General features: G+C 47.4%; 2 protein-coding genes across 4 annotated transcripts in view; one reads left to right on the forward strand and one right to left on the reverse strand.

The window, feature by feature from the left end:
* Positions 1 to 19,769, forward strand: part of ext1c (exostoses (multiple) 1c) — a 69,166-nt gene extending 49,397 nt beyond the window's left edge. Inside the window, exons 3-12 of one of the 2 annotated variants that reach the window (XM_023976197.2) lie at positions 12,650 to 12,743; positions 14,682 to 14,789; positions 16,160 to 16,279; positions 16,671 to 16,803; positions 17,041 to 17,159; positions 17,269 to 17,364; positions 17,683 to 17,769; positions 17,851 to 18,011; positions 18,365 to 18,590; positions 19,205 to 19,769. In XM_023976197.2, the coding sequence (XP_023831965.1) occupies positions 12,650 to 12,743; positions 14,682 to 14,789; positions 16,160 to 16,279; positions 16,671 to 16,803; positions 17,041 to 17,159; positions 17,269 to 17,364; positions 17,683 to 17,769; positions 17,851 to 18,011; positions 18,365 to 18,590; positions 19,205 to 19,393 (1,333 nt within the window). In that variant the 3' untranslated portion in view covers positions 19,394 to 19,769. The remainder of the gene's footprint in view (positions 1 to 12,649; positions 12,744 to 14,681; positions 14,790 to 16,159; positions 16,280 to 16,670; positions 16,804 to 17,040; positions 17,160 to 17,268; positions 17,365 to 17,682; positions 17,770 to 17,850; positions 18,012 to 18,364; positions 18,591 to 19,204) is intronic. The other variant, XM_023976198.2, reaches the window with a different exon arrangement.
* Positions 19,770 to 19,868: 99 nt separating this feature from the next.
* LOC111955852 (mediator of RNA polymerase II transcription subunit 30) overlaps positions 19,869 to 26,018 on the reverse strand; it is a 12,989-nt gene continuing 6,839 nt past the window's right edge. Inside the window, exons 2-5 of one of the 2 annotated variants that reach the window (XM_023976200.2) lie at positions 24,769 to 25,000; positions 21,235 to 21,393; positions 20,806 to 20,895; positions 19,869 to 20,668 (exon numbers count right to left, since the gene is read on the reverse strand). In XM_023976200.2, the coding sequence (XP_023831968.1) occupies positions 20,576 to 20,668; positions 20,806 to 20,895; positions 21,235 to 21,393; positions 24,769 to 24,993 (567 nt within the window). In that variant the 5' untranslated portion in view covers positions 24,994 to 25,000 and the 3' untranslated portion in view covers positions 19,869 to 20,575. Of the gene's footprint in view, positions 20,672 to 20,805; positions 20,896 to 21,234; positions 21,394 to 24,768; positions 25,001 to 26,018 lie in introns of both variants that reach the window. The other variant, XM_023976199.2, reaches the window with a different exon arrangement.

The raw sequence follows: 26,018 nt of genomic DNA on the forward strand, positions 1-26,018 counted from the left end.
GAGCGGGAGGATGAGGGAGAAGCGAGAGGGAGGATGAGGGAGAAGCGAGAGGGAGGATGAGGGAGAAGCGAGAGGGAGGATGAGGGAGAAGCGAGAGGGGGTGGGAAAGGATGAGGGAGAAGCGAGAGGGAGGATGAGGAGAAGCGAGAGGGAGGATGAGGGAGAAGCGAGAGGGAGGATGAGGGAGAAGCGAGAGAGGAGTTTGGGAGAAGCGAGAGGGAGGAATGAGGGAGAAGCGAGAGGGAGGATGAGGGAGAAGCGAGAGGGAGGATGAGGGAGAGGAGAGCGAGCGGGGGAGATGAGGGAGAAGCGAGAGGGAGGATGAGGGAGAAGCGAGAGGGAGGATGAGGGCAGAAGCGAGAGGGAGGATGAGGGGAGAAGCGAGAGGGAGATGAGGGAGAAGCGAGAGGGAGGATGAGGGAGAAGCGAGAGGGAGGATGAGGGAGAAGCGAGAGGGAGGATGAGGGAGAAAGCGAGAGGGAGGATGAGGAGAAGCGAGAGGGAGGATGAGGGAGAAGCGAGAGGGAGGGATGAGGGAGAAGCGAGAGGAGGATGAACGAGGAGAAGCGAGAGGGAGGATGAGGGAGAAGCGAGAGGGAGGATGAAGGGAGGATGAGGGAGAAGCGAGAGAAGAGAGTTGGGAGAAGAGAGAGGGAAGATGAGGGAGAAGCGAGAGGGAAGATGAGGGAGAAGCGAGAGGGAGGATGAGGGAGAAGCGAGAGGGAGGAGCGAGAGGGGCGAGAGGGAGATGAGGGAGGAGCGAGAGGGAGGATGAGGGAGAAGCGAGAGGGAGGATGAGGGAGAAGCGAGAGGGAGGATGAGGGAGAAGCGAGAGGGAGGATGGGAGAAGCGAGAGGGAGGGATGAGGGAGAAGCGAGAGGGGAGGATGAGGGAAGCAGAGGAGGCTGAGAGAAGGAGAGGGAGGATGGAGGGAGAAGGAGAGGGAGGATGAGGGAGAAGCGAGAGGGAGGATGAGGGAGAAGCGAGAGGGAGTGAGGGAGAAGCGAGGGAGAGGATGAGGGAGAAGCGAGAGAAGAGAGTTGGGAGAAGAGGAGAGGGAAGATGAGGGAGAAGGAGAGGGCAGATGAGGGAGAAGCGAGAGGGAGAAGCGAGAGGGAGGAGCGAGAGGGAGGATGAGGGAGAAGCGAGAAGGGAGGATGAGGGAGAAGCGGAGGGAGGATGAGGGAGAAGGAGAGGGAGGAGAGGAACGAGAGGGAGGATGAGGGAGAAGCGAGAGGAGAAGCGAGAGGGAGGAATGAGGGAGAGCGAGAGGGAGGATGAGGGAGAAGCGAGAGAAGAGAGTTGGGAGAAGAGAGAGGGAAGATGAGGTAGAAGCGAGAGGGAAGATGAGGGAGAAGCGAGAGGGAAGATGTGGGAGAAGCGAGAGGGAAGATGAGGGAGAAGCGAGAGGGAAGATGAGGGAGAAGCGTGAGGGAGGAGCGAGAGGGAGGAGCGAGAGGGAGGATGAGGGAGAAGAGAGAGGGAGGATGAGGGAGAAGAAGAGAGGGAGGAATGAGGGAGAAGAGAGGGGAGGATGAGGAGAAGAGAGAGGGAAGCTGGGGAGAAGAGAGGGGGAAGCTGGGGAGAAGAGAGAGGGAAGCTGGGGAGAAGAGGAGAGGGAAGCGGGGAGAAGAGAGGGGAAGCTGGGAGAAGAGAGAGGAGCTGGAGGAGAAGAGAAGGGAAGCTGGGGAGAAGAGAGAGGGAAGATGAGGGAGAGAGAGAGAGGGAAGCTGAGGGAGAAGAGAGAGAGGGATAGCTGAGGGAAAGAAGAGAGGAAGATAGAGAGAGGAAAGCTGAGGGAGAAGAGAGAGGGAAAATGAGGAAAAATACTGAGAGAGGGAAGATGAGGGAGAAGAGAGAGGGAAGATGAGAGGGAAGATGAGATAGAAGAGAGGGAAGATGAGATAGAACAGAGGGAAGATGGGGTAGAAGAGAAAGAGGGAAGATGAGATAGAAGAGAGGGAAGATGGGGTAGAAGAGAAAGAGGGAAGATGGGGTAGAAGAGAGGGAAGATGAGGGAGAAGAGAGAGGGAAAATAAGAGAGAGGAGAGGGAAAATGAGTAGGAAGATGAGGTAGTAGAGAGAGGGAAGATGATAAAGAAGAGAGGGAAGATAAGAGAGATGGAAGATAAGAGAGATGAGAGAGGGAAGGTGAAGGATTAGAGAGAGGGAAGATGAGGTAGTACAGAGAGGGAAGATAAGAAAGAAGAGAGGGAAGATAAGGGAGAAGAGAGAGAAGATAAGAGAGATGGAAGCTGAGGGAGAAGATATGAGAGAGGGAGAAGAGAAGAGGGACGATGAGGGAGGAGGGAGAGGGAAGATAAGGGAGGAGGGAGACATGCGCGAGCTCACACTTAACAGACAGACCTTCATTCGTACACGACCCACACATAGTGAGTGAGTCACTGTGCTGCAGACTTTTTAAACATCCTTTTGGTGATAGCCGTACAACAGTGAGCCCTGGGCCTCAGCATGCTGACAGAAGCTGCCGTGCTGTGTGCACGGGTACCATCTGTGTACCATGTTTGTTTGTGTGTGCGTGTTGTGCATGTGTGTGTGTGGTCTGTCTGGTGTGTGGTCTGTCTGTTTAGTAGAGAAAATATATATAGATAGAAACCATTTTTAGATTGTGTGTGTGTGTTTATGAGAGAGTAAAAGATGCCGACAGAGGACAGCGACATCGAAAATGAGATGTGTGTGGGAACAGTGTGTCTGTAGATCCTGTTTTTCATGGATTTCCACCTCATTTTATGTTTAATGTTTAATAACCTCGGCCCCCCGTGGACACAGGGGATCGGAATAGCATCTGTGAGGCTTTTGCAGACCACACGTGCACGCACGCACACACACACACACACAGAGAGAGAGTGCAAGCAGAATACACACCTCACCCCTGGACACTTTATTACGGCACACTGCCGTGCACAATGTCACAGTCTGTGCATAGGCTTACTTTCTGTATTACACACATCATGCACAGGAGGCTGGTGGCGCCTTAATTGGGGTAGAACAGGCTCGTGGTAATGGCTGGAGTGGAATGAATGGAATGGTATCAAATATACCAAACACATGGTTTCCAGGTGTTGATGCCATTCCATTTGCGCCGTTCCAGCCATTATTATGAGTCGTCCTCCCCTCAGCAGCCTCCACTGACATCATGGTTTCCCTGGACTATCTGCACTGACTCTATGCACACTCACGATACTATATTTACATACACTATATACACTCACTCACACACTACGCTGACTCTCTCACACAGAACCCACACACATTTACTACATACGCACGCACACACACACCTAACTGACAGCACAAACACACTATCAGGACAAAGGTAAGACCCAGATGCAGACCGTGTCGAAGTAACAATGTTTATTACAGCAACAGGGGCAAAGGTACAGGATGGCAGGCAGGCTCAGGGTTAGGTCAGGCAGAGGTCGGTATTTCAGAGGTTGGGCAAAGGTAGAGGATGGCAGGTAGGGTCAGGGGCAGGCAGAGTGGTCAGGCGGGCGAGCTCAGGGTCAGGACAGGCAAGGGTCAAAACCAGGAGGACGAGAAAAAGAGAGAGACTGGGGAAAAGCAAGAGCTGAATACAAAGATTGCTGGTAGACATGACTAACTGGCAACAGACAAACAGAGAACACAGGTATAAATACACAGGGGATAATGGGGAAGATGGGCGACACCTGGAGGGGGGTGGAGTCAATCACAAAGACAGGTGAAACAGATCAGGGCGTGACACACACACTCATGCTGCTACTCTGTTTTTTATTTTACTCTTATTATCTATCCTGATGTCTAGTCACTTTACCCTGCCTTCATGTACATATCTACCTTAAATACCTTATTATTATCTATCCTGATGCCTAGTCACTTCACCCTGCCTTCATGTAGCTACCTACCTAAAATACCTCGTACCCCAGCACATTGATCTGGTACTGGTACTCCTGCTACATGTTGGGAAGGGCTTGTAAGCAAGCATTTCATGGTAAAGTCGACAACCCGTTGTATTCGGTGCATGTGACAAATAAGATCTGATTTGATCAGCAATCCACATGGACCTGCTTTCTAAGAGTAGTAAAGGTGCCCAACATGTAATAGAGATGAGCAGTGATCCAAATATCCGAACGGCTGTTAGTATTCCATTACTTGGGAGAGTACATTTTTTTTGGTTCTTTTTGTTGGCTGTTGCCTATTTTAATAAATAAATCTGACGGTTTTTATGAGCGCACCCCATAAGAAAAGAATCACCAGTAGCCTACACACGTTTCACAAGCTTGTTGTTGTTGTCTGTCAATCAGAGCAGCGCTAGAGTCCGAGGCTCCATGTGTAGCAATTGTGAGATTTCTAATCAATGCAAAATGGAATTCAAATAACAGAATAAAGTTGGCTAAATGAGAAGGGGTAGGCTACAATAATCAACGAACGGGCAGGCTGTTTCATATGGATGGAGATGTGTTTTAAAGCTTGTCTACAACAAGTGCATTATGGGTAACGTCGTGAGTTAACGTTCATTTTTTGATGCAATTGTTGTGGTGGCGGAGATGTAGCCGAACTGTGAGCCACGCTCTTTTAGCTCCGTTAGACCACGAGTTGATTTTGTCATTCAGACGACCTCACATGGTGTACAAGTTTAATAAATGTCAACTACGTCAGTGGAATTCCAGACTAACTCGTCATTAGCAGCGGATAAGATCCACAAATGCGGGAATTACCCGGCCCTGGAGCTAGCAAGTGAAGGCTCCCCTGAGCCGTCCCGACTACGGTCTGGAGGCGAGGCAGGAAAGGTAACACTGGGGGCTCGTCCAGGATTTATCCTGCCAGCATCGTTGAGTTATTCACATTATACCGGAATATCAAAGAGAGAAAAAAAGAAGAAAAAAAAAGATTCTGACTTTCACGAGGTAACGGCTAACGAAGTTAATCATCATTGTTCTAGTAGTGGCTGACGTTCTAACTAAAGTTGTAAAATGGCGGCTACACGCATGAAATCTGTTATTACGAGAACGAATTCGCCTGATGATTCGACGTGCTACTCAAACCCAATCATATCGCTAACTACAGTGAATGAAGACTTGCATTCACAAATCTCATTTGCCAACTGGATGAACGAATTTGATGTTGCAAATGCTAACATCAACTGCAATCCATTTTTGCCAAGTTCAGGTGTAGCTAATATGCAGCCAGCCGCAATTAATATTGCTGACTCGTGCCTTGAGTCCAAGACGTCTCCTCAACGGCCAAGGAGAGAAGCGAATCCATTCAAGTATCATTGAAAAACAGAAATGTGGGTGACAGTGGAATCCAATCACAGCAAAGTCACAACCAAAACTATACCAGCTGGCATGCTAGATGCTCACCTGAAAATGCTATCTCTGGAAATGTGTTTCAACCAACTACTGAAATGCTGTATACTCCATGCACTAACCCTTTCAACTCTGCCAACCACAGACTATGCAGCGAGTACACCTGTAGATGCTGCTTCCTCCCATTACCCACGCAGGATGCCAGCAGCTCTGCCCTCCACTCCAGCCATGCATCCTGTGTAAAACCACCACACAGTCGCAGGACACCCATCGATGTATCTGGCGTGATGCTCTGCCCACTGAAGGTCATGAAATGTACTGTTATGAAAACGAACAGTCTCACCCCAGGCGAGCAAGATCCAGGTCACATTCAGGCAGCCCCGGCGTGTACATTATGATATCTCATCTGACAGTGAGGACGAATACGCTACTCAGAAGGAGAGGATCCCCACACTAGGACCAGGTCAGTTTGATGGTTAGGGCTCATGGAAAGAGGTATATATTCTTTTAGACAGCGAGGCATAGAGAAATGTGCTGCCTTTGGCGCGGTTACGACACCATTCACCCAGACGTTAAACCTCCAACTCCAGCTATCGACTGCATTCTCAGCAGGGCCTTGGTCCTGTAAATGTCAAAGTCTTTGGAGAAGTTCACCTGCCCATTCAGGTTGGTACCCGCACAGTGAGTATTAACTTCATCATTGCAGACGTGGCGTAGAGAACACCGATGCCATCCTCGGTCACCCATTCCTGGAGCAGTCACGGGGAAGCCATGATTTCGGCAGCCTTAGGATTGTGGTGTTTGGTGAACAGGTGCCCTACTTCAGAACGAAGGTGAATGTCGTAAGAATAGCACGCACAGCCGTTTTCGAATTAGGGTGTGAGTACATCGTGCCGAGGAACGCACACTTCCGTGAACCTGTCAGAGGTGACGTGGTGCTGAGCCCAACTAAAGGATTCATTGAGAAGCATAGGCCAATAATCAAATCCCCATCAGGCTCTACAACCCAGGAACAGAGTCAGTGAAAGTAAAGAAGGGCGCTATCGCCGGAATCCGTTCGTGCAGCAGCTGTTGTTCAGCCCACTGAACTAGTCTCGTCTCCCCAGCGGTTTCTTCTCACTTACAGTCGGTGTATACGGAGAGCTCTGCTCCTTAGTGCCTATGGGGACGTCTTCTCTACTGGACCCACTGGTCTTGTACAGCATGACATTGACGTTTCCTGGGCCACCTGTGAAGCAGCAACCATGGTGGGTGGCATTCAAAAAGTAGCTCAATGCAGACCAGCAGTTCCAGCAAAGTCTTGAAACTGGAGTAGCCTCTCCAAGCTACGGTAGCTGGGCTTCACCAACAGTCATGGTACGCAAAAAGGACCAGACATACCATCAATGTGTGGACTACAGGACTCTAAATGAGTGTACTGTTAAGAATGCATATCCACTTCTCCGTATCCAAGACACTCTAGATACCCCGTCGATAGCCAAATGGTTTAGCACGGACTTAGCGTCAGGCTACTGGCAGGTAGAGCTTACTCCCAGAGCCCGTAAGGCAGCCGCTTTCTGCAGCAGGAAGGGCCTCTGAGTGGAATGTGATGCCTTTTGGGCTCTGTAACGCACCAGCGACGTTTCAACTGCTAATGGACCGCGTCCTGGCCGGAATGCAATGGGCGACCTACCTAGTATATCTAGATGACATCATCATCCTGGGAAGGGATGTCACATGCTCCAATGCCTGGCAGTGTTCTGTCGGCTACGCCAAGCCAACCTGAAATTTAAACCCTCCAAGTGCGGTCTCTTCCGCCGACAGGTAACCTACCTTGGACACACCATTTCCGAACACGGCATCGCCACAGAAAATTCTGAAAGTCCAAGAATGGACCCAGCCTACCTGTGTTTCAGACGTTCGTCATTCTGGCCTCGGACTAGCAACAATTTGTCGAAGATTTTGCCGATGTAGCCAAGCCCCTTCATGAGCTTACAAAGAAGCATGATCGTTTCCGGTGGACGCCAGAGTGCCAGGTGGCGTTTTAAGAAGCTAGTCACCACCATGCCCGTCTTGGGCTATCCACTCGACAGCGGCGACCTCATCCCTGATACAGATGCCAGCAACTTCAGCATCGGAGCCGTCTCGTCCCCGATACAGGACGGGGAGGAACGCGTACGGGAGCCGGCGGCTGTCCTCCACCAAGCAAAACTCTTGTACTACACGGAGGGAACTACTGGCAGTAGTGGAGTTCACTACACACTTCCGTCAATACCTGCTCAGAAGACTCTTCATTGTGCACATTTACCACAGCAGCCTTTGGTGGCTCATAAGGAGGAAGGAACCAGAAGGTCAACAAGCGAGGTTCCTCGAGAAGCATAACTTCAAGGTCATACATCGTCCAGGACGCCACCATGAAAATGCTGACGTCCTATCCAAGAGTCCCTGCCGCCAGACTTGCCCCTGCACTATACAGGACCCTACCCAGAACAATGACTGTTTTAGGCACCAGGAAGTGCAGTATGACCTTGGCCCCAGCATAGCTGATTACACTCTGGAAGCTACTTTATGGAGCTCAGTGGGGGTAGGAGAAGACCCCATCCTACAGTCTGCGCTCTCTGGAGCTGCCTTCGACGTGGAGTCGGGTCATCGGGACAGTGAAGATGACACGTTGGACGTGGAAAATATTTGCCTCACCGACACAAGTGACACTGTTCTCTTCCATGGATGGACTACTGAGAAATGATGTCAAGCTCAGATAGCTGACTGACATGGGCCCCGTCAAGAGATGGCTCGAGGAAGTACAGGAACGCCCATCGTGGGGGGGGGGGGGGGGGGTCGCCCTTTCGGGCCAGCGACTAAGGCATATTGGAGCCAGTGGAAGAGACTATGTCGAGGACGGCATTCTCTTACGTCGCTTTTACTGTACCGAAGGCGCAGTGTTTTCCCCACAGATACTCCCGCCTCGTGTGTTCCGGACGGACATCGTGAAGCAGATGCACGACAGCCCTGTAGACCGGGCACTTTGGCGTGGAACGCACGCTTGCCCGGCCGCAGACAAGATACTACTGGTACCGAATGAGAGAGGATGTCACACTATGGTGTCGTACATGTACCAGCTGTGCCGCTAAAGCCAGACCTCCGAGGAAGACCCAGGCACCTATGGGGACTGTCCGCGTGGGAGTACCCATGGGGAAGATCGCCATTGATCTTATAGGCCCCATGAACGAGAGAGAGCGCTACAATCGCTACATATGGGTGGTTCAAGGCTATTTCTAAGTGGGTGGAAGCTCATGCATTCAAGTGGACCAATCCCAAGTATACACACACCGGTAGACAAATGCTATCATGCGTTTCACACACATAAAGAACATTAGATCACGGTAACTTACTGTATATCACACACCCATGGATAGGCATTTGAAAAAGGCTCACACACACACTTAACGTACCCCTGCAAGCAAACACGTACGGACGCACAGACGTACACACACACACACACACTCTCAATGGGTCATGACGATGGAGAACAGAAAGGAGACATGCTCCATGTCCCGTTAGCAGACAGAGAACAGTCTGTTAATACTGGCCCTGCTCCACACACACACGTTTTGTTCTTCAAACCTCGTGGGGACCTAAAATTGATTTCCATTCAAAATCCTATTTTCCCTAACCCCTAAACCTAACCTTAACCAAAATCTAATCACTTACCCTAACCCTAATTGTAACCATGAACCTAACACCTGAGCTTAAAATAGCATTTGTCCTCATGGAAATGTGGGAAATGTCCCCACGAGGGAGAATTGTCCTTGTTTTACTATCCTTGTGGGGACCAACACACACACTTACTCACTCATACAATAGGAAAGGAAAAGAGAGCGAGAGAGTACGACAGAGAGAAAGAATGACAGAGAGAGGGAATAACAGAGAGAGAGAGAGAGAGAGAGAGAGCCTGTTCATTTGTTCTTGGAAACAAACTGCAGTTAAATGATTTATTTGTTCCCTTGCATTAAGTAAATTCCCTCATTAAAAAACATCAGCGAACAAATCAGCATGACCCAGAGTGGGATGAAGTAGGTCGCCAGCGACAGGCTCACTCCACTCCCACCACATGCTGGGGAGAGCTCTCTCTCTCTCTAATGGGTAAGTGCCTATACAAGTACATCCAAACAGACGTTATACACACTTGCATGAGAAATAACATTAGCTCGTATCCACTAACTATCGGACGCACGTACACACATATGCACTTGCGCACACACACACACTGCAGAACTGGCTAAGCGCCGTCAACAGGTGGAAAACAGCACAACATTGCAGTGGCAAATGGAAAACAATGCACCCTTTCACTACCCTAATTCTCTAGGGTGTTTGTGTACATTATGTGGTTGTGTTTATGCTTTTTGTGTGCGAGGGTGAAATCTTGTGTGTATGTATGTGCTTCCATACTGTATGTGTGTGTGTTTGCTGGTGGATGTTTGCATACATTATGTGAATGTGTGTTGGGCTGCAAGTGTTAGTTTTTGTGTGCACATTTCCGTGTGTGTGAGTGCGCGCGGATTTGTATGTGTGTATACACCACAACCTCGATAGTGACACTCATACAACAGTTCACCGAGAAACTCACACCCAGATCCCAATCATTGCTAACATCAGCGCCTGTGTCTCACCCCTCACAGAGTGGTAAATAAACAATGGTCGGTACAGTCGAGAAGGAGACGGTCTAGATTAGCGGCGGCCATATTTTGTGCTGACGCCCCTTGAGCGTGTAAACAAGACTGTTGCCAACAGAGCAGGAGAGGCGAGGATATAGGAACTCTTTCATAAGAAACATGTTTATTTACTTAGAGCAGTGAGCAACGTGGTGGGCCGTTAAAAAGGTTCCACTGGCTTGATAATGGCTCACATTTCTGAGTTTTTTGGGGGGGGGTTTCAACGTATTTTACATTTAGAGGGTTGGGCTTGTGGGGAGGTCACCTGAGCTACCTTGCTCAGAACTGTGAAGGACCCACCTGGGTGATGCACGGTACCCATTTTGTACCAGAATGCACTCCAAACATTGGCAGCTTGCCACAGTTAGTTGGGAACATTGGGTTCTTTTGGTAGCTCCGGGGGCATTTCTAATGCTTACTGTGCACCGATTTCAGATCACTCCGTCAACTCCCATCATAACCTGAGCAGTTCATTTCCACCCTTAACAACTGATTTATGATCAATTCGCCCCACCCACAGCCCTAACCATCTTAATTACGAACATAACAACACAACTGGCCCCATACCAGTTCTTAACACAAAACCACACTCACCAGAACCCAGAGGGGATGCTGGTGCCTGAACAAATCATGACCTTTCACACCCAAAACACTGTAGGACTGATACCCATTCAGATGCCAGAATGACCACAAGTATAAACATACATAGAGATCAAATACACTGCAACACTCCCTACCGAGTTTTAAACTGCCTCTGGAAGCAACGTAATGGTCTGGGGATTTTTTTCATGGTTCGGGCTTGGACCCTCAGTTCCATTGATTCTAGACGATTCTGTGCTTCCAACTTTGTGGCAACAGTTTGTGGAAGGTTCTTTCCTGACCGTGCACAAAGCGAGGTCCATACAGAAATGGTTTGTCGATCGGTGTGGAAGAACTTGCCTGGCCTGCACAGAGCCCTGACCTCAACCCCATCGAACACATTTGGAATGAATAATAATACTAATGCTCTTGTGGCTGAATGGAAGCAAATCCCTGTTCCAACATCAAGTGGAAAGCCTTCCCAGAACAGTGGAGGCTGTTATAGCAGCAAAGGGGGAGGGACCAACTCCATATTAATGCCCATGACTTTGGAATGAGATGTTCTACATGTAGTGTACGTTGCTGGAATGGAGCAACTCGTTGTGTCAAATGTTTTGAGATCTGTATAATGCACGTCAAATAAAGTTGGATTGGATTTGATTTAAAGCCACACGTTCCATTCCAAGGCTATCCTCCCCATCTGCCTATACCAGAGAGAACGCATTTCACTTTTTGACCACTAACTCAATTACAATCACAAACCATTAACCTTAACGTAAACCATCTACCCTTACTTATGCTTGGAAATGATGAACATAAATAGTTAAATGTACCAGGTCATCTTAGTTGGCAATATTGCCACATTACATCATGGTTTCTAGCATGGTTTTCTACCAACAGCCTCAAGTCAAGTCCTGAGAGGAACGTGTACAGAATATGGGTACTGTGAAGTCGCAGTTACAGTTGGATTTGATAGAATGTCTTTCAGTGTGACTGACTGTCCTTTTTAAAACACAAACCATAGAAGCTGACCCTGTGTGGGTCAAACCAATAGAGGCGTTTTTTTACTTGCCAAAACACAGTTCACGTAGGTCATGCAAACAGTCAGTGGCAATGGAATGGCATAGCTAAGATGTGGCCATGTCTTCTTGTTGGACTCTCTAACACAAACACAAATACCGAATTGTATTATGTAACAGGTCCACTTATTCAATCAATCAATAAAATGTATTTAGAAAGCCCTTTTACATCAGCAGGGCTATACAGAAACCCAGACTAAAACCCCAAACATTGCAGATGTAGAAGCACGGTGGCTAGGAAAAACTACCTAGAAAGGCAGGAACGAACCAGGCTCTGAGGGGTGGCCAGTCCCCTTCTGGCTGTGCCTGGTGGAGATTAGGGTAAGGAAAGGGGGATACCTAGTCAGTTGTACAACTGAATGCATTCAAATGAAATGTGTCTTCTGCGTTTAAACCAACCCCTCTGAGTCAGAGAGGTGCGGGGGGCTGCCATAATCAGTGGGTATGCTGCCTTGCTCAGGGGCAGAACGACTGATTTTTACCTTGTCAGCTCGGGGATTCGATCCAGCAACTTTTCGGTTACTGGCCCAACGCTCTAACCACTAGGCTACCTGTTGATTTATACGAGTACAGATTGTTCTTCAAGATGTTCAAATGTTTGTTCGGTAGATGACCAGCAGGGTCAAATAATAATCACAATGGTTGTAGAGGGTGCAACAGGTCAGTACCTCAGGAGTAAATGTCAGTTGGCTTTTCATAACCGAGGTCAAGACAGCATATTGAGTGTGGGCGTGTTTGCTTGTGCGTGTCTCATTCCCTAATCCAGAATTGTGCCCAAACACTGTTGAGTAGGTCTTTTAACAGAAGACTAATGTCAACAGGTCTCTCTTGACCCTACCGTAATCGTATTTTGTCTCTAGAACCTCGTCTTCATGGTAGAAATGGATCCTTTGTAAAAAAGTGAATGCTGTTCCCTCTGTAAAAATGCGAGCAGAATTGGTTGTCCTCCAACACTAACTCTCCATCCCACTCTCTTTCTTTCTCGCCTCAGGTTTGATTACCAGGAGCTGCTCCACAATTCCACCTTCTGCCTGGTTCCCCGGGGGCGTCGCCTGGGCTCCTTTCGCTTCCTAGAGTCTCTACAGGTAGGATGCTAAACACGGATCTCAACACCCTAGCAACGCCCTAAAAGAATGCCAAATACTGCTCAAAATACACCGGCGTGATCGCAGATGTGTGATTTGTTGGTGCCGTCTTGCCAACTCCTATAACTCCTGGGACCAAGCTACGAGTACACCTCTGAACTATCAAGATTCTGCATTGACGTGTATTTGTGTTAGCAGTCACACTATTAGTATCAAAGCCACACTGTCGTATGAAGATCCTTACCCGCTCTACTAACGTGTACAATTTAAGGTTTTAAGGCGTTAACCATGATGGTGGTGTTGACTGATTTGCAAAAAGAAAAGGGGGGGTATTTGGTAAATATAACATTGAAAGGGTTTATCTTTCATCAGACTCAGCTTCAATAAACCATGTAGTTAAGGAAATAATGATCTGGTACAAACTGTGTGGAATTACCACCCATGTAGATGTTTTGGTGATGGAGCTGTGTTCATGGTTTTACCGAGCAATGAACCTCCCAGACTCTTGTGTTCCCTGGCCCTCTCTCCCTCTCTCTCACTGAGTCTCTCAATGGTCCGGAAGCTTTCATAGGGTTGCCAGCCTGCCACACTGCTGATCTAAGCTGAATGGGCAAATCCACTGAACGCAGGGCTTGGCAGGGAAGCTCTCTCACACAGCTAACTCATTCCTCCTCCGCACTCCCTCCCCCGCTCTCTCCCTCCTTCTCCCTCCATCTGTCTTCCCTCTGTCTCCTTTGCTTTTCCATTCAGGCCAGTCTGAGATTGGTCAGATCTCCTTTTACTTTTCGTGCCAGCCCAAAAAAGAACGTGCAATTACCAGTGTGGTAGGAAACTTATTGTCTGCGTTCCAACTCTTGGTGTGTGCGCGCACACACGCACAAGCACACTAACCCTGATGCTCCTCTCTTCATCTCCCAATGTAAACAACCAAGAAACAACACACATATGCCCACATGCTGAGCTGCACTGGGATCTAGGCAGGGGAATACTTCTTAGTCAGTCCGCTTCACAGCACCATGTCTCTGGGGAAGTGGCTCAGGCGAGCCCCAGGCTTCACGTCAGTTCCGGAGGCCTCAACATCTGGCTTGACCCCGTTACCTGGAGCGTAGCCTAGCGTATCCTAGCGTCGTCTGCATGGCTGCCTTGGTGAGGGCCGGTCTCTGGTGAGGCAACTAGCGGAGCTTCAAACCGCCAGAGGGGGAATCTCAGTCGGAGTCGTCTGATCTCAGTCTGTAGCGGGTTCTGGCTGCTCTCTTGTGATTTAATTAGAAAAGTAAATAAAACCATCAACACCCAGGACCGCAGCTTGGAGAGAGAGGGAGGGAGAGAGATTGAAGGAGGGAGCTGAAAAAAGAAAAGTAGAACATCATCAAAAACCTGGCTGTCAGTAAACAAGGGGATACGGCAACATCAAACTCAGTTTAAAAAAATATGTATTATACCCCTCCTCTCTCTCTCCATTTCTCTCTCCCTCTCGCCATCCTCTCTGTGTAGTGTACTTAATTAGCAGACTAGGGGTCTGTTAAATCTGTGTGTGTGAGAGACGTAGCAGAAATGTGATCTCTTTTTCTCTAGGGCCTCAAGGGGCCCCTGGGACTGGCAAGATAGTAGCTGTGACTCATGCAACCTCCCCAAGAGAGTGTCATACACACACACAAGTCATCGATTTCATTATCTGCTCAGACTGCCTTATTGAAGTACCAGCTGCTACTATGGTGGTATGTGTCAGAGGCGAAGACTGGAAATCTAGACATATTTATATTGAAAAATGGCCCGTCTACCACAAGCAGAGCAGAGGAACAACAGTAGCATTACCACTGCCCCTGTTCGTTTATGTTCTTGTCACACTGGCCCACCCATTTCCCAGGTGATAGATTCTCTTACGTGTACATCTGCTGAGAACAGAGTATCCCGTCTATTCTCTCTCGCCGTCTCTAGGCGGCGTGTATTCCAGTGTTGCTCAGTAATGGTTGGGAGCTGCCCTTCTCTGATGTCATCCAGTGGAACCAGGCTGTCATAGAAGGAGATGAGCGATTGCTACTGCAGGTAACACACACACACACACACACACACACACACACACACACACACACACACACGCGTGCGCACGCTCATCTCGCACGTTCACAACAGGTCTGGAATCAATTCTGTTTGAACCCAGTTGATACAGGAAATAACCTGACATTGCGCTAACCAATACCCCCCCCCCCCCTCCATAAAAAAAATACATTTTGGAAAGAACACGTTGTTAAAATCATTGAATTGACAGATTAAAATTGGAATTGACCACAACGTTAGGCCCATAAACACGTGCGCTCGCATGTACACACACACTCCGACCACGCACACACACACGTGCCCCGGTGGTTAGGGACGTGGAAATTGAGTTTTGAGTGAATAAAGCTGGTGACAGGAGGTTGAATGGGTCCAAGCACATCAGAGAGTCAGGAGACCATTGAGAGGTGAATCTCTCTTTCAGATCTAGAGATGAGAGTAGGAGGAGAGAGAACGGGTGAGAGAGAGGATATAGGAGATAGGAAAGGAGGCGGGAGGGCCTTTGCTTCCTCGGGTCCCTATCATTAGAAGAGCTGTTATATGGTGTTCTAGGTGGAGTCAACGGGCTACCTGACGGGCCTTTTTAACATCACTGTAGAAGATGCAGACTTCCCTGCTAGGATAACTTGATTTAATTCTAATCAAATCACATAGCCATTTAGCAGATTTTTTTATCCGAAGTAAATCGCCTGGTGTTACAGGTCAGCTGAGCCTACTCAGTATGTTTCCTATTTCCTCAGCTAGCCGACACATTCATAGTGTTTAGTTTAGGAGAATGAACAGGGTGAATTTGGGCTATTTTCATTTGGTGCCAATGGAGCGACTCCTTTCACTTTCCTCTACTAGAGCGTAGTGTCATCATGGGACATGGAACTTGCCTGAAATGTTGGTTTCAGGTAAACCGTGTGCTATGAACAGATGTAGGTGAGCTAGGATAGCTGCCGGGCACCTTTCCTGAACCCAAGCTCTCCCTCTTGCAAAACAATACCATTTGATAGGGGATTTGACTCTGGATGGGTTGAGATAACGTAGCTAGTTCCTGACCACTTTCCTCGTCTTCCTCCATAGTAAGGGTTATTGACCGTCGGTGGGTTGAGACGAGTATGAACTGCTAGGGGCTGTTCAAAAGGTTTATGGAATGGAACATTATACTGTAAGAAATGTTATTATTTTACCAGGCAGTGTAGAGAGCAGTGTCGTTGTATGAAGTACATTTCATTCTGAGGATTCTGATTGTTTTATCGTGTTGAATACGTCGGCCTTGCCTGCTCTGCTCTCTTTTCTATCTCGCTCAACCCTCCTCTTTCTCAACTTGCACCCTACCTCGTCTTCCCCTCTCTCTCTCTCTCTCTCTCTCCCAGGTCCCGTCTACAGTGCGTGCGGTGGGAAATGAGCGGGTCCTAGCTCTGAGGCAGCGGACCCAGATGCTGTGGGAGGCTTACTTCTCCTCCGTGGACAAGATAGTCCTCACCACACTGGAGGTAGGTGATGAGTTCTGTTAATTAAGCACCAAACGGTAGAAAACGGACTGAAACAGTACCTGGCCAATGTCCAATGCTTGTTTTTGTTGCTGCGATGTGCTCTAATGAACACGACCCAGGAACTAAGAGAGAATGGATTGACCTCAGGTTCATTTGTATGGGATTGTTTTGGATTGGGTGTTTTGTTCTTATACTGGCACCGGCTGGTCAAAGTGAGGAAGTGCATGTACTCAAGATTGCTGTGTTTGTATTCTTGAGGTGATTACTTCAGTTTTACACACAAAGTTGGCCAGCCCATATGGACATAGATAATTCAGGTTTGAACTAATGGGTACATCAGGGCGTTCTCCCCTCAAATGTTCTCACCTTGTCATCGCTCTCTCTCTCTCAGATAATCAAAGACCGGGTGTTCTCCCACATCTCCAGGAATAAGTACATGTGGAACGCCTTACCAGGAGGCCTGCTCGTCCTGCCAGAGTACTCCACTCACTTGGCCCACTTCCCCTTCTACTACCTGAGCTTAGGTAGGGAACCACACCAGACTGGACCGGTTCCGACCTACCTGACTAGACTGGCTCATCCATATAATTATATCTCATCTATAGGGTCTCCTATGGATAAAACAAAAATATACATTTCATAAAGTTTATAATCATAAGTATATAAAGCAAATCTAATATTTGTCTCCTACAGTAAATGTTACTTTCAAATATGAAACGCTGTACAGGGTAGATAGTAAAAGTAGAAACTCCTTCCTGCAGGGGTCAGTCCAGGTCAAGAGTTCACCGCCATCATCCATGCCGTCTCTCCATTGGTCTCCCAGTCTCAGCCAATCATGAAGCTGCTTCAGGTGGTCTCCAAGTCCAAATACTGTTCACAGGTGAGTGTGTTTTAGCGTCACAGGTAGCAAATAGACCGCTCCATATTGCTTCGTTAAGCCTATTAACCCTTATGCTTATTGTGTCACACTCTATTCCCTCCCCCTCTAGATCATCATCCTGTGGAACAGTGAGAAGCCGCCGCCCCACAGGAGTAAATGGCCACCCATGCCTGTCCCCCTCACTGTGACAGACGGTAGGAGGAAGGTGAGTGACAATGACGTCGCCAAACCCCAAGTAAGGCTACAGGAGGAGCAGAAAAGTCATTCCTGTCTGCCTCTCTCTGTAGGTCTACCCCCCCCCCCCAAACCACAAAACACACTGAATCTATGGGAGTAAAATCCTTCCTTTGTCACTGCTTGTCATTCACACATCCGTGACATTTGACTCATCCTCTCTCTCCCCGTACCACAGACCTCAATGGAGCGGACAGTGTCCCTGTCATTCCTTCATTTTCCCAAACACTGTCAAACTTAACAAGGAACGGAAATGACCATCTCTCTCTCTCGATCCCCCTCTCTCCAGACGAGCAGTCGTTTCCTGCCCAACGTGGCCATAGAGACGGAGGCAGTGTTGAGTCTGGATGAAGATACAGTCCTGCTGACCAGTGAGGTATGACCTTCCTAGACAACAACACACTGTGGTAGAAAACACACACTTTACCCATGCAACTGTATTCACTCTTCCCCGCAGGTGAACTTTGCCTTCTTGGTGTGGAGGAGTTTTCCTGAGCGCATCGTGGGCTACCCTCCCAGGAGTCACTTCTGGGACCCGGCCAAGCATGCGTGGGGGTACACCTCCAAGTGGACTAACGAGTACTCCATCGTTCTGACTGGAGCAGCCTTCTACCACAGGTACTGTAAGCATAGAATCCATGGAACGGGCCTCCCCCTTCAAGTTAACCAGTCAATTTGCCAGGGTTAGAGGTTCCAAGCCCTTTCTATGGATTCTGTTTCTATGACTACCACCGTGTACAGCTGATCAGTTGATCGACTGACACACAACAGAAAAACATAGTGAACAAACGAAGACCATTAAACAGATGGTCTAAGAGCTGTGGCTACTACTTGAAGCCCATCCATTTTGCCCTTAGAAGAATGCATTACCAGGCTTAATGTACAGTTTCAATATCCCAACCAACAACTATTTCCTTGCCATTTTAGTGATCACTTTGTTACCGCTGACCCTTCCATTTCACCTCCATCAGGTACTATCACTACTTGTTCTCCCACTACCTGCCCCCCTCACTGCGGGCGCTGGTGGACCGCACTTCCAACTGTGAGGACATCCTCATGAACTTCCTGGTTTCCTCCGTCACCCACCTGCCACCAATCAAAGTGGCCCAGAGGAAGCAGTACAAGGAGCTGCCCAGCCCACAGGTGAGGCGACACCCATCGATGGTGAATTTGACCAATGACCTGCCCAGCCCACAGGTGAGGCCACTCCCATCAGCTGGATGTCTGACCAATGAGTTATTTATTGCTGTAGTTGTAACAAATAACATGTGTCCCAAAAAGTTAGTTACATTACATATTTCTCAAATTGTAAAATCTACCAGAATGACTTGATAGACAGCTTATTAACAAGGGTCAGACAGAGTTCAACCTGTTACAAGATGGATTTTTACACAACAATAATCATTAAATCCCTCGCCACAGATAGCCGGTTATTGCTGCGTAACAATAACTTGCTGAGGTTTATTTTTGTAAAGATGAGATTATCCCAGAGCGTTGGTGTCAGCCTGTATGTCACAGTGGCGGTTATCTCGTCCTACTCTGTCAGACTGGAGATAAGAACAACCCTATTTGTATCAGACGTGAGATCAACTCGCCATCGTAATTGTAGCAGTTCCCTAGTTTTCTGACAGGCAATATACTGTACAACACCCTTATCAGCCTATAGACAAGATTGAGAAATTGTGACACCAGTAATTGTCTACGGTATACAGAACCATAATTCCATTTGTACATCCCGTCTGTACATTAATGTTGTGTGTACGACGACCTGGGTTTCAAACTCACCCTCTCCACGTCTTTCATCCTCCCAGGGTACGAAGACGAGCGCTCCGTGGGCCAACCCAGAGCACTTTACCCAGAGACAGGAGTGTGTGAACAGCTTTGCCAGATGGTTCGGCTACATGCCCCTGGTCCACTCCCAGTTCCGCCTGGACCCCCTGCTCTTCAAGGACCAGGTGTCGGTCCTTCGCAAGAAGTACAAGGATCTGGAACGTGCATGACCGAGACAGAAACACTGTGTGGAGGCCTGGTCTGGTGATACAAGGAGGGAGGGGACCTAAAGCGAAGAGAGACTCCGTCTCCAGGGGTCTGAGACAACAGGCTATTGGAGGAGTAAACCTTATGTCCTCTGTGATTGGTTCTCCATTGACGGGTGAATGAACACTTGAAGATGTCACTCACTCCCATTGCTGTTTGAATGGAGTGGAACGGGATTTCATATCAAAGGAAGGCGCCAGGAGGACAGTTAATGGTGCAGTGCACTCCAGCTGGTGTATTTCTACAGTACACCGGCGAGTTGAGAATGTCGTACAGCGATTGGTTCATTTCACATCACGTAACTGTCAGACCAATAAAAACGGCAGTATTCAACACACATGTAGACTTCTGACATCAAAAAGCATTAATTCAACTGCATTCACCAGACCCTTAAAAGTATCAAAAGGCAAAGCATACATTTCTCACAACCAAAAAATCTGTGTTTTTACAATGTATTTATTTTGTAGAAAAAGACTCCATAACCTATTGCTTGTGCTTTCCCCCGAGATCCTGCGCGGTGTACAAAAATAGATTCACACGCTTGACACTTCCTCAGCAGTCAGCATGCAAGGCTCTCAACCCTAGAGGTAAGCAGGTGGGTGTTGCCCAGCACTCAGGAAGCTAACCTCAATAACAATGCTGAGACACACTCAGACCTGAGATAAATAGCTGCCAGTGGCTAAGTTGTGATGAGATCCCATTGTCTTCAACTCGGTTTACAGGTGACAGTCACTAGTTGGGACACAAAGAATAAGGGCAGATTAAGCTGATACTAGATCAGCCTTTGGTGCACCGAGTGAAATTCACAACACTGAATTCAGGTTTATTCAGCTGGTCCCGAGTCAGTGCTTACCACTCAAAAAAAGGCAGGAAATGTACAATATCGGAGTAAAAAAAAAGAAAAAGATACTGACAGTACAAAACATTTGTAGTAAAAAATGTTTACATCAACTTAGTTCATTCAATGTCTCTGAAAGCACCATACTGTAAAGGTAGATCACCAAAAGCTTCTAGCAGTCTGTCTCACACAAGTACAACAACGGTTGGAGGTACTAGGGCCTAGAGTTTTCCGGGTCAGGAAAAACCCACGGCCCCTAGTAGGAGGGGCATCGTGAAGTGCAGTGAGGGAGAGTTCATCTGTGATGTCATTTCCTGAGTGTCAGCATGGCGTTGACGTCCCATAGCAGGTTCCTCATCTGGTCCATCAGAATCTTCATCTCCTGGTTTTTCTGCCTCATCTTCTGTGGGAGGGACCATGACACATCAGGCCCAATCAGAATCAAGGAACTGTAACATCTCTGTACTAACTATTGGTTGTCATCCAACAAACGATAGTGAATCAGTGACATACAGACGAAGTGGACACGTCACAAACCTCCAGCACTTCTTGTCTCTCCTGGCTTACAGCCGGACTGCAGGGCTCCACTCTCACAGGGGCCATCTCCTCTCTTACATATGGCACCAGCTGGAAAGACAGACGTGTGATACACTAAATTCATCACATCATTGACACACATCAAAACAACTACAGGACAATATACTGTCAAAGGTGGCAAAGTACAGACAGAAAAACAGGTAGAGCTTGTGTAGAGCCAGAAAGACAAACGTGCCAGATTCACACTAGAGGGCCGACCTGAATCGTACTGTGCTGGCTCGGATATTTCATTTTTCACATGATCCATACCAGCATGGTTCCAGCAACTACAGTGAATGCATAACCAAGCCAGCCCAGTACAGCTTGGATAGGCTCAGTAGAGCGAAAGGGTAATGGAGGATTTTTTACATAGATTTAATTGAGCCCTACCTCTGAGGGTTCTTCCTGCAGGTCAGAGGTCATCTCAACACAGCGCTCGTAGAGAAGGCGGAGCTTGCGAAAAAGCAGGGCCAGCTGACGGAGGTGCTCCTGGAGTTTCCCGAAGCGGTCCTGATACACAGCCTGGCTCTGGGTCACCCCGTTAGGCAACTGATGGGAAAAGAGCGGGAACAACCACAGAATGACGCTAAAAAGTTGTGTGTATCTTTTTGAACGGCAGTGTGTGTAATACACACACACAACCATTCAAAAGTTTGGGGCCACTTAAATTTCCATGTTTTTGAAAGAAAAGCACATTTTTGGACCATTAAAATAACAACAAGTTGATCAGTAATACAGTGTAGACATTGTTAATGTTGTAAATCACTTTTGTTGCTGGAAACGGCAGATTTTTTATGAAATATCTACATAGGCGTACAGAGGCCCATTATCAGCAACCATCACTCCTGTGTTCCAATGGCACGGTGTGTTAGCTAATCCAAGTTTATCATTTTAAAAGGCTAATTGATCATTAGAAAATACTTTTGCAATTATGTTAGCACAGCTGAAAACTGTTGTTCTGATTAAAGAAGCAATAAAACTGGCCTCCTTTAGACTAGTTGAGTATCTGGAGCGTCAGCATTTGTGGGTTCGATTACAGGCTCACAACGGCCAGAAACAAAGAACTTCTTCTGAAACTCGTCATGCTATTCTTGTTCTGAGAAATGAAGGCTATTCCATGTGAGAAATTGCCAAGAAACTGAAGATCTTGTACAACGCTGTGTATTACTCCCTTCACAGAACAGCGCAAACTGACTATAACCAGAATAGAAAGAGGAGTGGGAGGCCCCGGTGCACAATTGAGCAAGTATTAGTGTCTAGTTTGAGAAACAGGCGCCTCACAAGTCCTCAACTGGCAGCTTCATTCAATAGTACCCGCAAAACACCAGTCTCAAAATCAACAGTAAAGAGTCAACTCCGGGATGCTGGCCTTCTAGGCAGAGTTGCAAAGAAAAAGCCATATCTCAGACTGGCCAATAAAAATAAAATATTAAGATGGGCAAAAGAACACATTCACTGGACAAAGAAAGATTGGAAAAAATTGTTAATGGACAGACAAATCTAAGTTTGAGGTGTTCGGATCACAAAGAACATCATTCGTGAGACGCAGAAAATATTTAAATGTGCTGGAGGAGTGCTCGACTCCATCTGTCAAGCATGGTGGAGGCAATGTGATGGTCTGGAGGTGCTTTGGTGGTGGTGAAGTGGGAGATTTGTACAGAGTAAATGGGATCTTGATGGCTATCACTCCATTTTGCAACGCCATGCCATACCCTGTGGACGGCGCTTAATTGGAGCCAATTTCCTCCTACAACAGAACAATGACCCAAAGCACCGCTCCAAACTATGCAAGAACTATTTAGGGAAGACCGTATGGTACGTAAGAGGTGCCCATCAAGCCAATCCAACTTGTGGGAGGTGCTTCAGGAAGCACTGGGTGAAATCTCTTCAGATTACCTCAACAAATTGACAACTAGAATGCCAAAGGTCTGCAAGGCTGTAATTGCTGCAAATGGAGGATTCTTTGACGAAGGCAAAGTGTGAAGGACACAATTATTATTTCAATTAAAAATCCTTATTTATAACCTTGTCAACGTCTTGACTATATTTCCTATTAATTTTCCAACCGATTTCATGTATGTTTTCATGGAAAACGAGGACATTCCTAAGTGACCCCAAACTTTTGAACGGTTGTGTGTGTATATCACATACACACACTACCAGTCAAAAGTTTGAACACACCTACTCATTCAAGGGTTTCTTTATTTTTTTCTACATTGTAGAATAATAGTTAAGACAAACTATGAAATAACACATGGAATCATGTAGTAACCAAGAAAGTTAAAACAAACATATTTTATATTCTTCAAAGTAGCCACCCTTTGCCTTGATGACAGCTTTGCACACTCTTGGCATTCTCTCAACCAGTTTCACCTGGAATGCTTTTCCAACAGTCTTGAAGGAGTTCCTACATATGCTGAGCATTGTTGGCTGCTTTTCCTTCACTCTGCGGTCCAACTCATCTCAATTGGTTTGAGGTCGGGTGATTGTGGATGCCAGGTCATCCGATGCAGCACTCCATCACTCTCCTTCTTGGTCAAATAGCCCTTACACAGCCTGGAGGTGTGTTGGGTCATTGTCCTGTTGAAAACAAATGACAGTCCCACTAAGCGCAAACCAGATGGGATGGCGTATCTCCACAGAATGCTGTGGTAGCCATGCTGGTTAAGTGTGCCTTGAATTCTAAATAAATCACAGACAGTGTCAGCAGCAAAGCACCCCCACACTATCACACCTCCTCCTCCATGCTTCACGGTGGGAACAACACATGCGGAGATCAACCATTCACCTTCTCTGCGTCTCACAAAGACATGGCAGTTGGAACAAAAAATCTAATTTGGACTCAGACCAAAGGACAGATTTCCACCGGTCTAACTTCCATTGCTCGTGTTTCTTGGCCCAAGCAAATCTGTTCTTATTATTGGTGTCCTTTAGTAGTGGTTTCTTTGCAGCATTTCGACCATGAAGGCCTGATTGACGGAGTCTCCTTTGAACAGTTGATGTTAAGATGTGTTTGTTACATTTATTTGAGCTGCAATTTCTGAGGCTGGTAATTCTAATGAAATTATTCTCTGCAGCAGAGGTAACTTGAGGTCTTCCTTTCCTGTGGCGGTCCTCATGAGAGCCTGTTCCATCGTATCACCTGGTTTTATCGACTGCATTTGAAGAAACTTTCAAAGTTCTTGAAATGTTCCACATTGACTGACCTTCATGTCTTAAAGTAATGATGGACTGTCATTTTGCTTTGTTTTTTGAGCTGTTCTTGCTATAATATGGACTTGGTATTTTACCAAATAGGGCTATCTTCTGTATACCACCCCTACCTTTGTCACAACAACTGATTGGCTCAAACGCATTAAGAACGAAATAAATTCTACAAATGTACTTTTAACAAGGCACACCTGTAATTGAAATGCATTCCAGGTGACTACCTCATGAAGCTGGTTGAGAGAATGCCAAGTGTGTGCAAAGCTGTCATCAAGGCAAAGGATAGCTACTTTGAAGAATCTCAAATATAAAGTATATTTTTGGGGTTACTACATGATTCCATATGTGTTATTTCATAGTTGATGTTGCCACTATTATTCTACAATGTAGAAAATAGTAAAAATAAAGAAAAACCCTTGAATGAGTAGGTGTGTCCAAACTTTTGACTGGTACTGTATTTATATATACACACACACACACACACACACACTATAAACAGTATTATTTTGAATCTCTATGGGGGGGGGGGGGACACTCGATGAGACTGACAGACAGCACATCATTCTTTAATTAACCTTCAATTCATCAGCTGAAATATTTCTCCCCAAACCCCCATAACAGCAGACATTTAAATGAGACACGGATTTTAATACATATGATGTGAAAGCATAACGTATCAAATGAATGTGTCGAACCTTTGGGAAACACTGGCATTACCTGTGTGGCTCGTGTGATCTGGAAGATCTCCATGGTGCGTGTGACGATGTCCTGGACGGTTTCCTGGCCGATACGACAGAGGAACACAGGGGAGATCTCTCTCAGGGCTCCCTGAGGGAGCATGGGAGGCTGGCCGGGGCCTAAGCCTGGCGGCAGGTGGGACTGCTGCTGCTGGGAGAGCATACCAGCCAGACCAGGCCCCTTTTGAGGTAAGGGTGTAGCCATATGGGACCTAGGGAGGGGAAGAGGGACTCAAAGGGGAGGAAGGGAATGGGGAGGGGGTGTGGCACAATGGAGTTCACAGGTAAGCAAGCACTCATTTGCACAAAAAGCTTTTATCAAATATAAAAATCAAAAGGATACTGCTTTACTTAACAAAAGATTTGTTAAACCAACTGAAAGATATTTTGGGGAGGCATTAACCCGTGTGGCTCAGGTGGTAGAGCATGGCACTTGCAATGCCAAGGTTGTGGGTTTGATTCCCATGGGGGACCAGTACATAAAGTATGAAACTGGGCTCTGGATAAGTGTGGTCTGCTATATGACCACGGGTGTTTTCACACTTGGTCTCTTTCAGACAGTTCGCTTAATTTCTGTGCAGTGTTGGAACTCGGACCCTCAAAAGAGTCACAAAAGTGAACCGAACTCAAACCACCTCTGGAGATGGTCTCAGTTTGGTTTGCAGCTCTTTTCAGGGGTCAGAGTTCCGTACTGTTTTCTTTTTTAGGGCAATTAGAACACAAAGCTCCCCAGGTTCACTTGTCATTATTCCTGCACCTCACACTAGACTACTGCAACACCGTTTCCCCTGCCATAGCACCACACACTAGACTACTACGACACCGTTTCCCCTGCCATAGCACCACACCACTTAGGATCTACTGCCAGCACGTTTCCCCTGCCATAGCACCACACACTAGACTACTACAACACCGTTTCCCCTGCCATAGCACACACTAGACTACTACAACACCGTTTCCCCTGCATAGCCACCCACACTAGACTACTACAACACCGTTTCCCCTGCATAACACCACCACTACTACTACAACACCGTTTCCCCTGCATAGCACCACACACTAGACTACTCAAGCACCGTTTCCCCTGCATAGCCCCTCACACTAGACTACTACAACACCGTTTCCCCTGCTATAGCACCACACTAGACTACAACACACCGTTTCCCCTGCCATAGCCCCTCACACTAGACTACTACAACACCGTTTCCCCTGCCATAGCCCCTCAACTAG

This window comes from Salvelinus sp. IW2-2015, linkage group LG31 (genome assembly GCF_002910315.2).
Source record: "Salvelinus sp. IW2-2015 linkage group LG31, ASM291031v2, whole genome shotgun sequence".
Classification (NCBI taxonomy): domain Eukaryota; kingdom Metazoa; phylum Chordata; class Actinopteri; order Salmoniformes; family Salmonidae; genus Salvelinus; species Salvelinus sp. IW2-2015.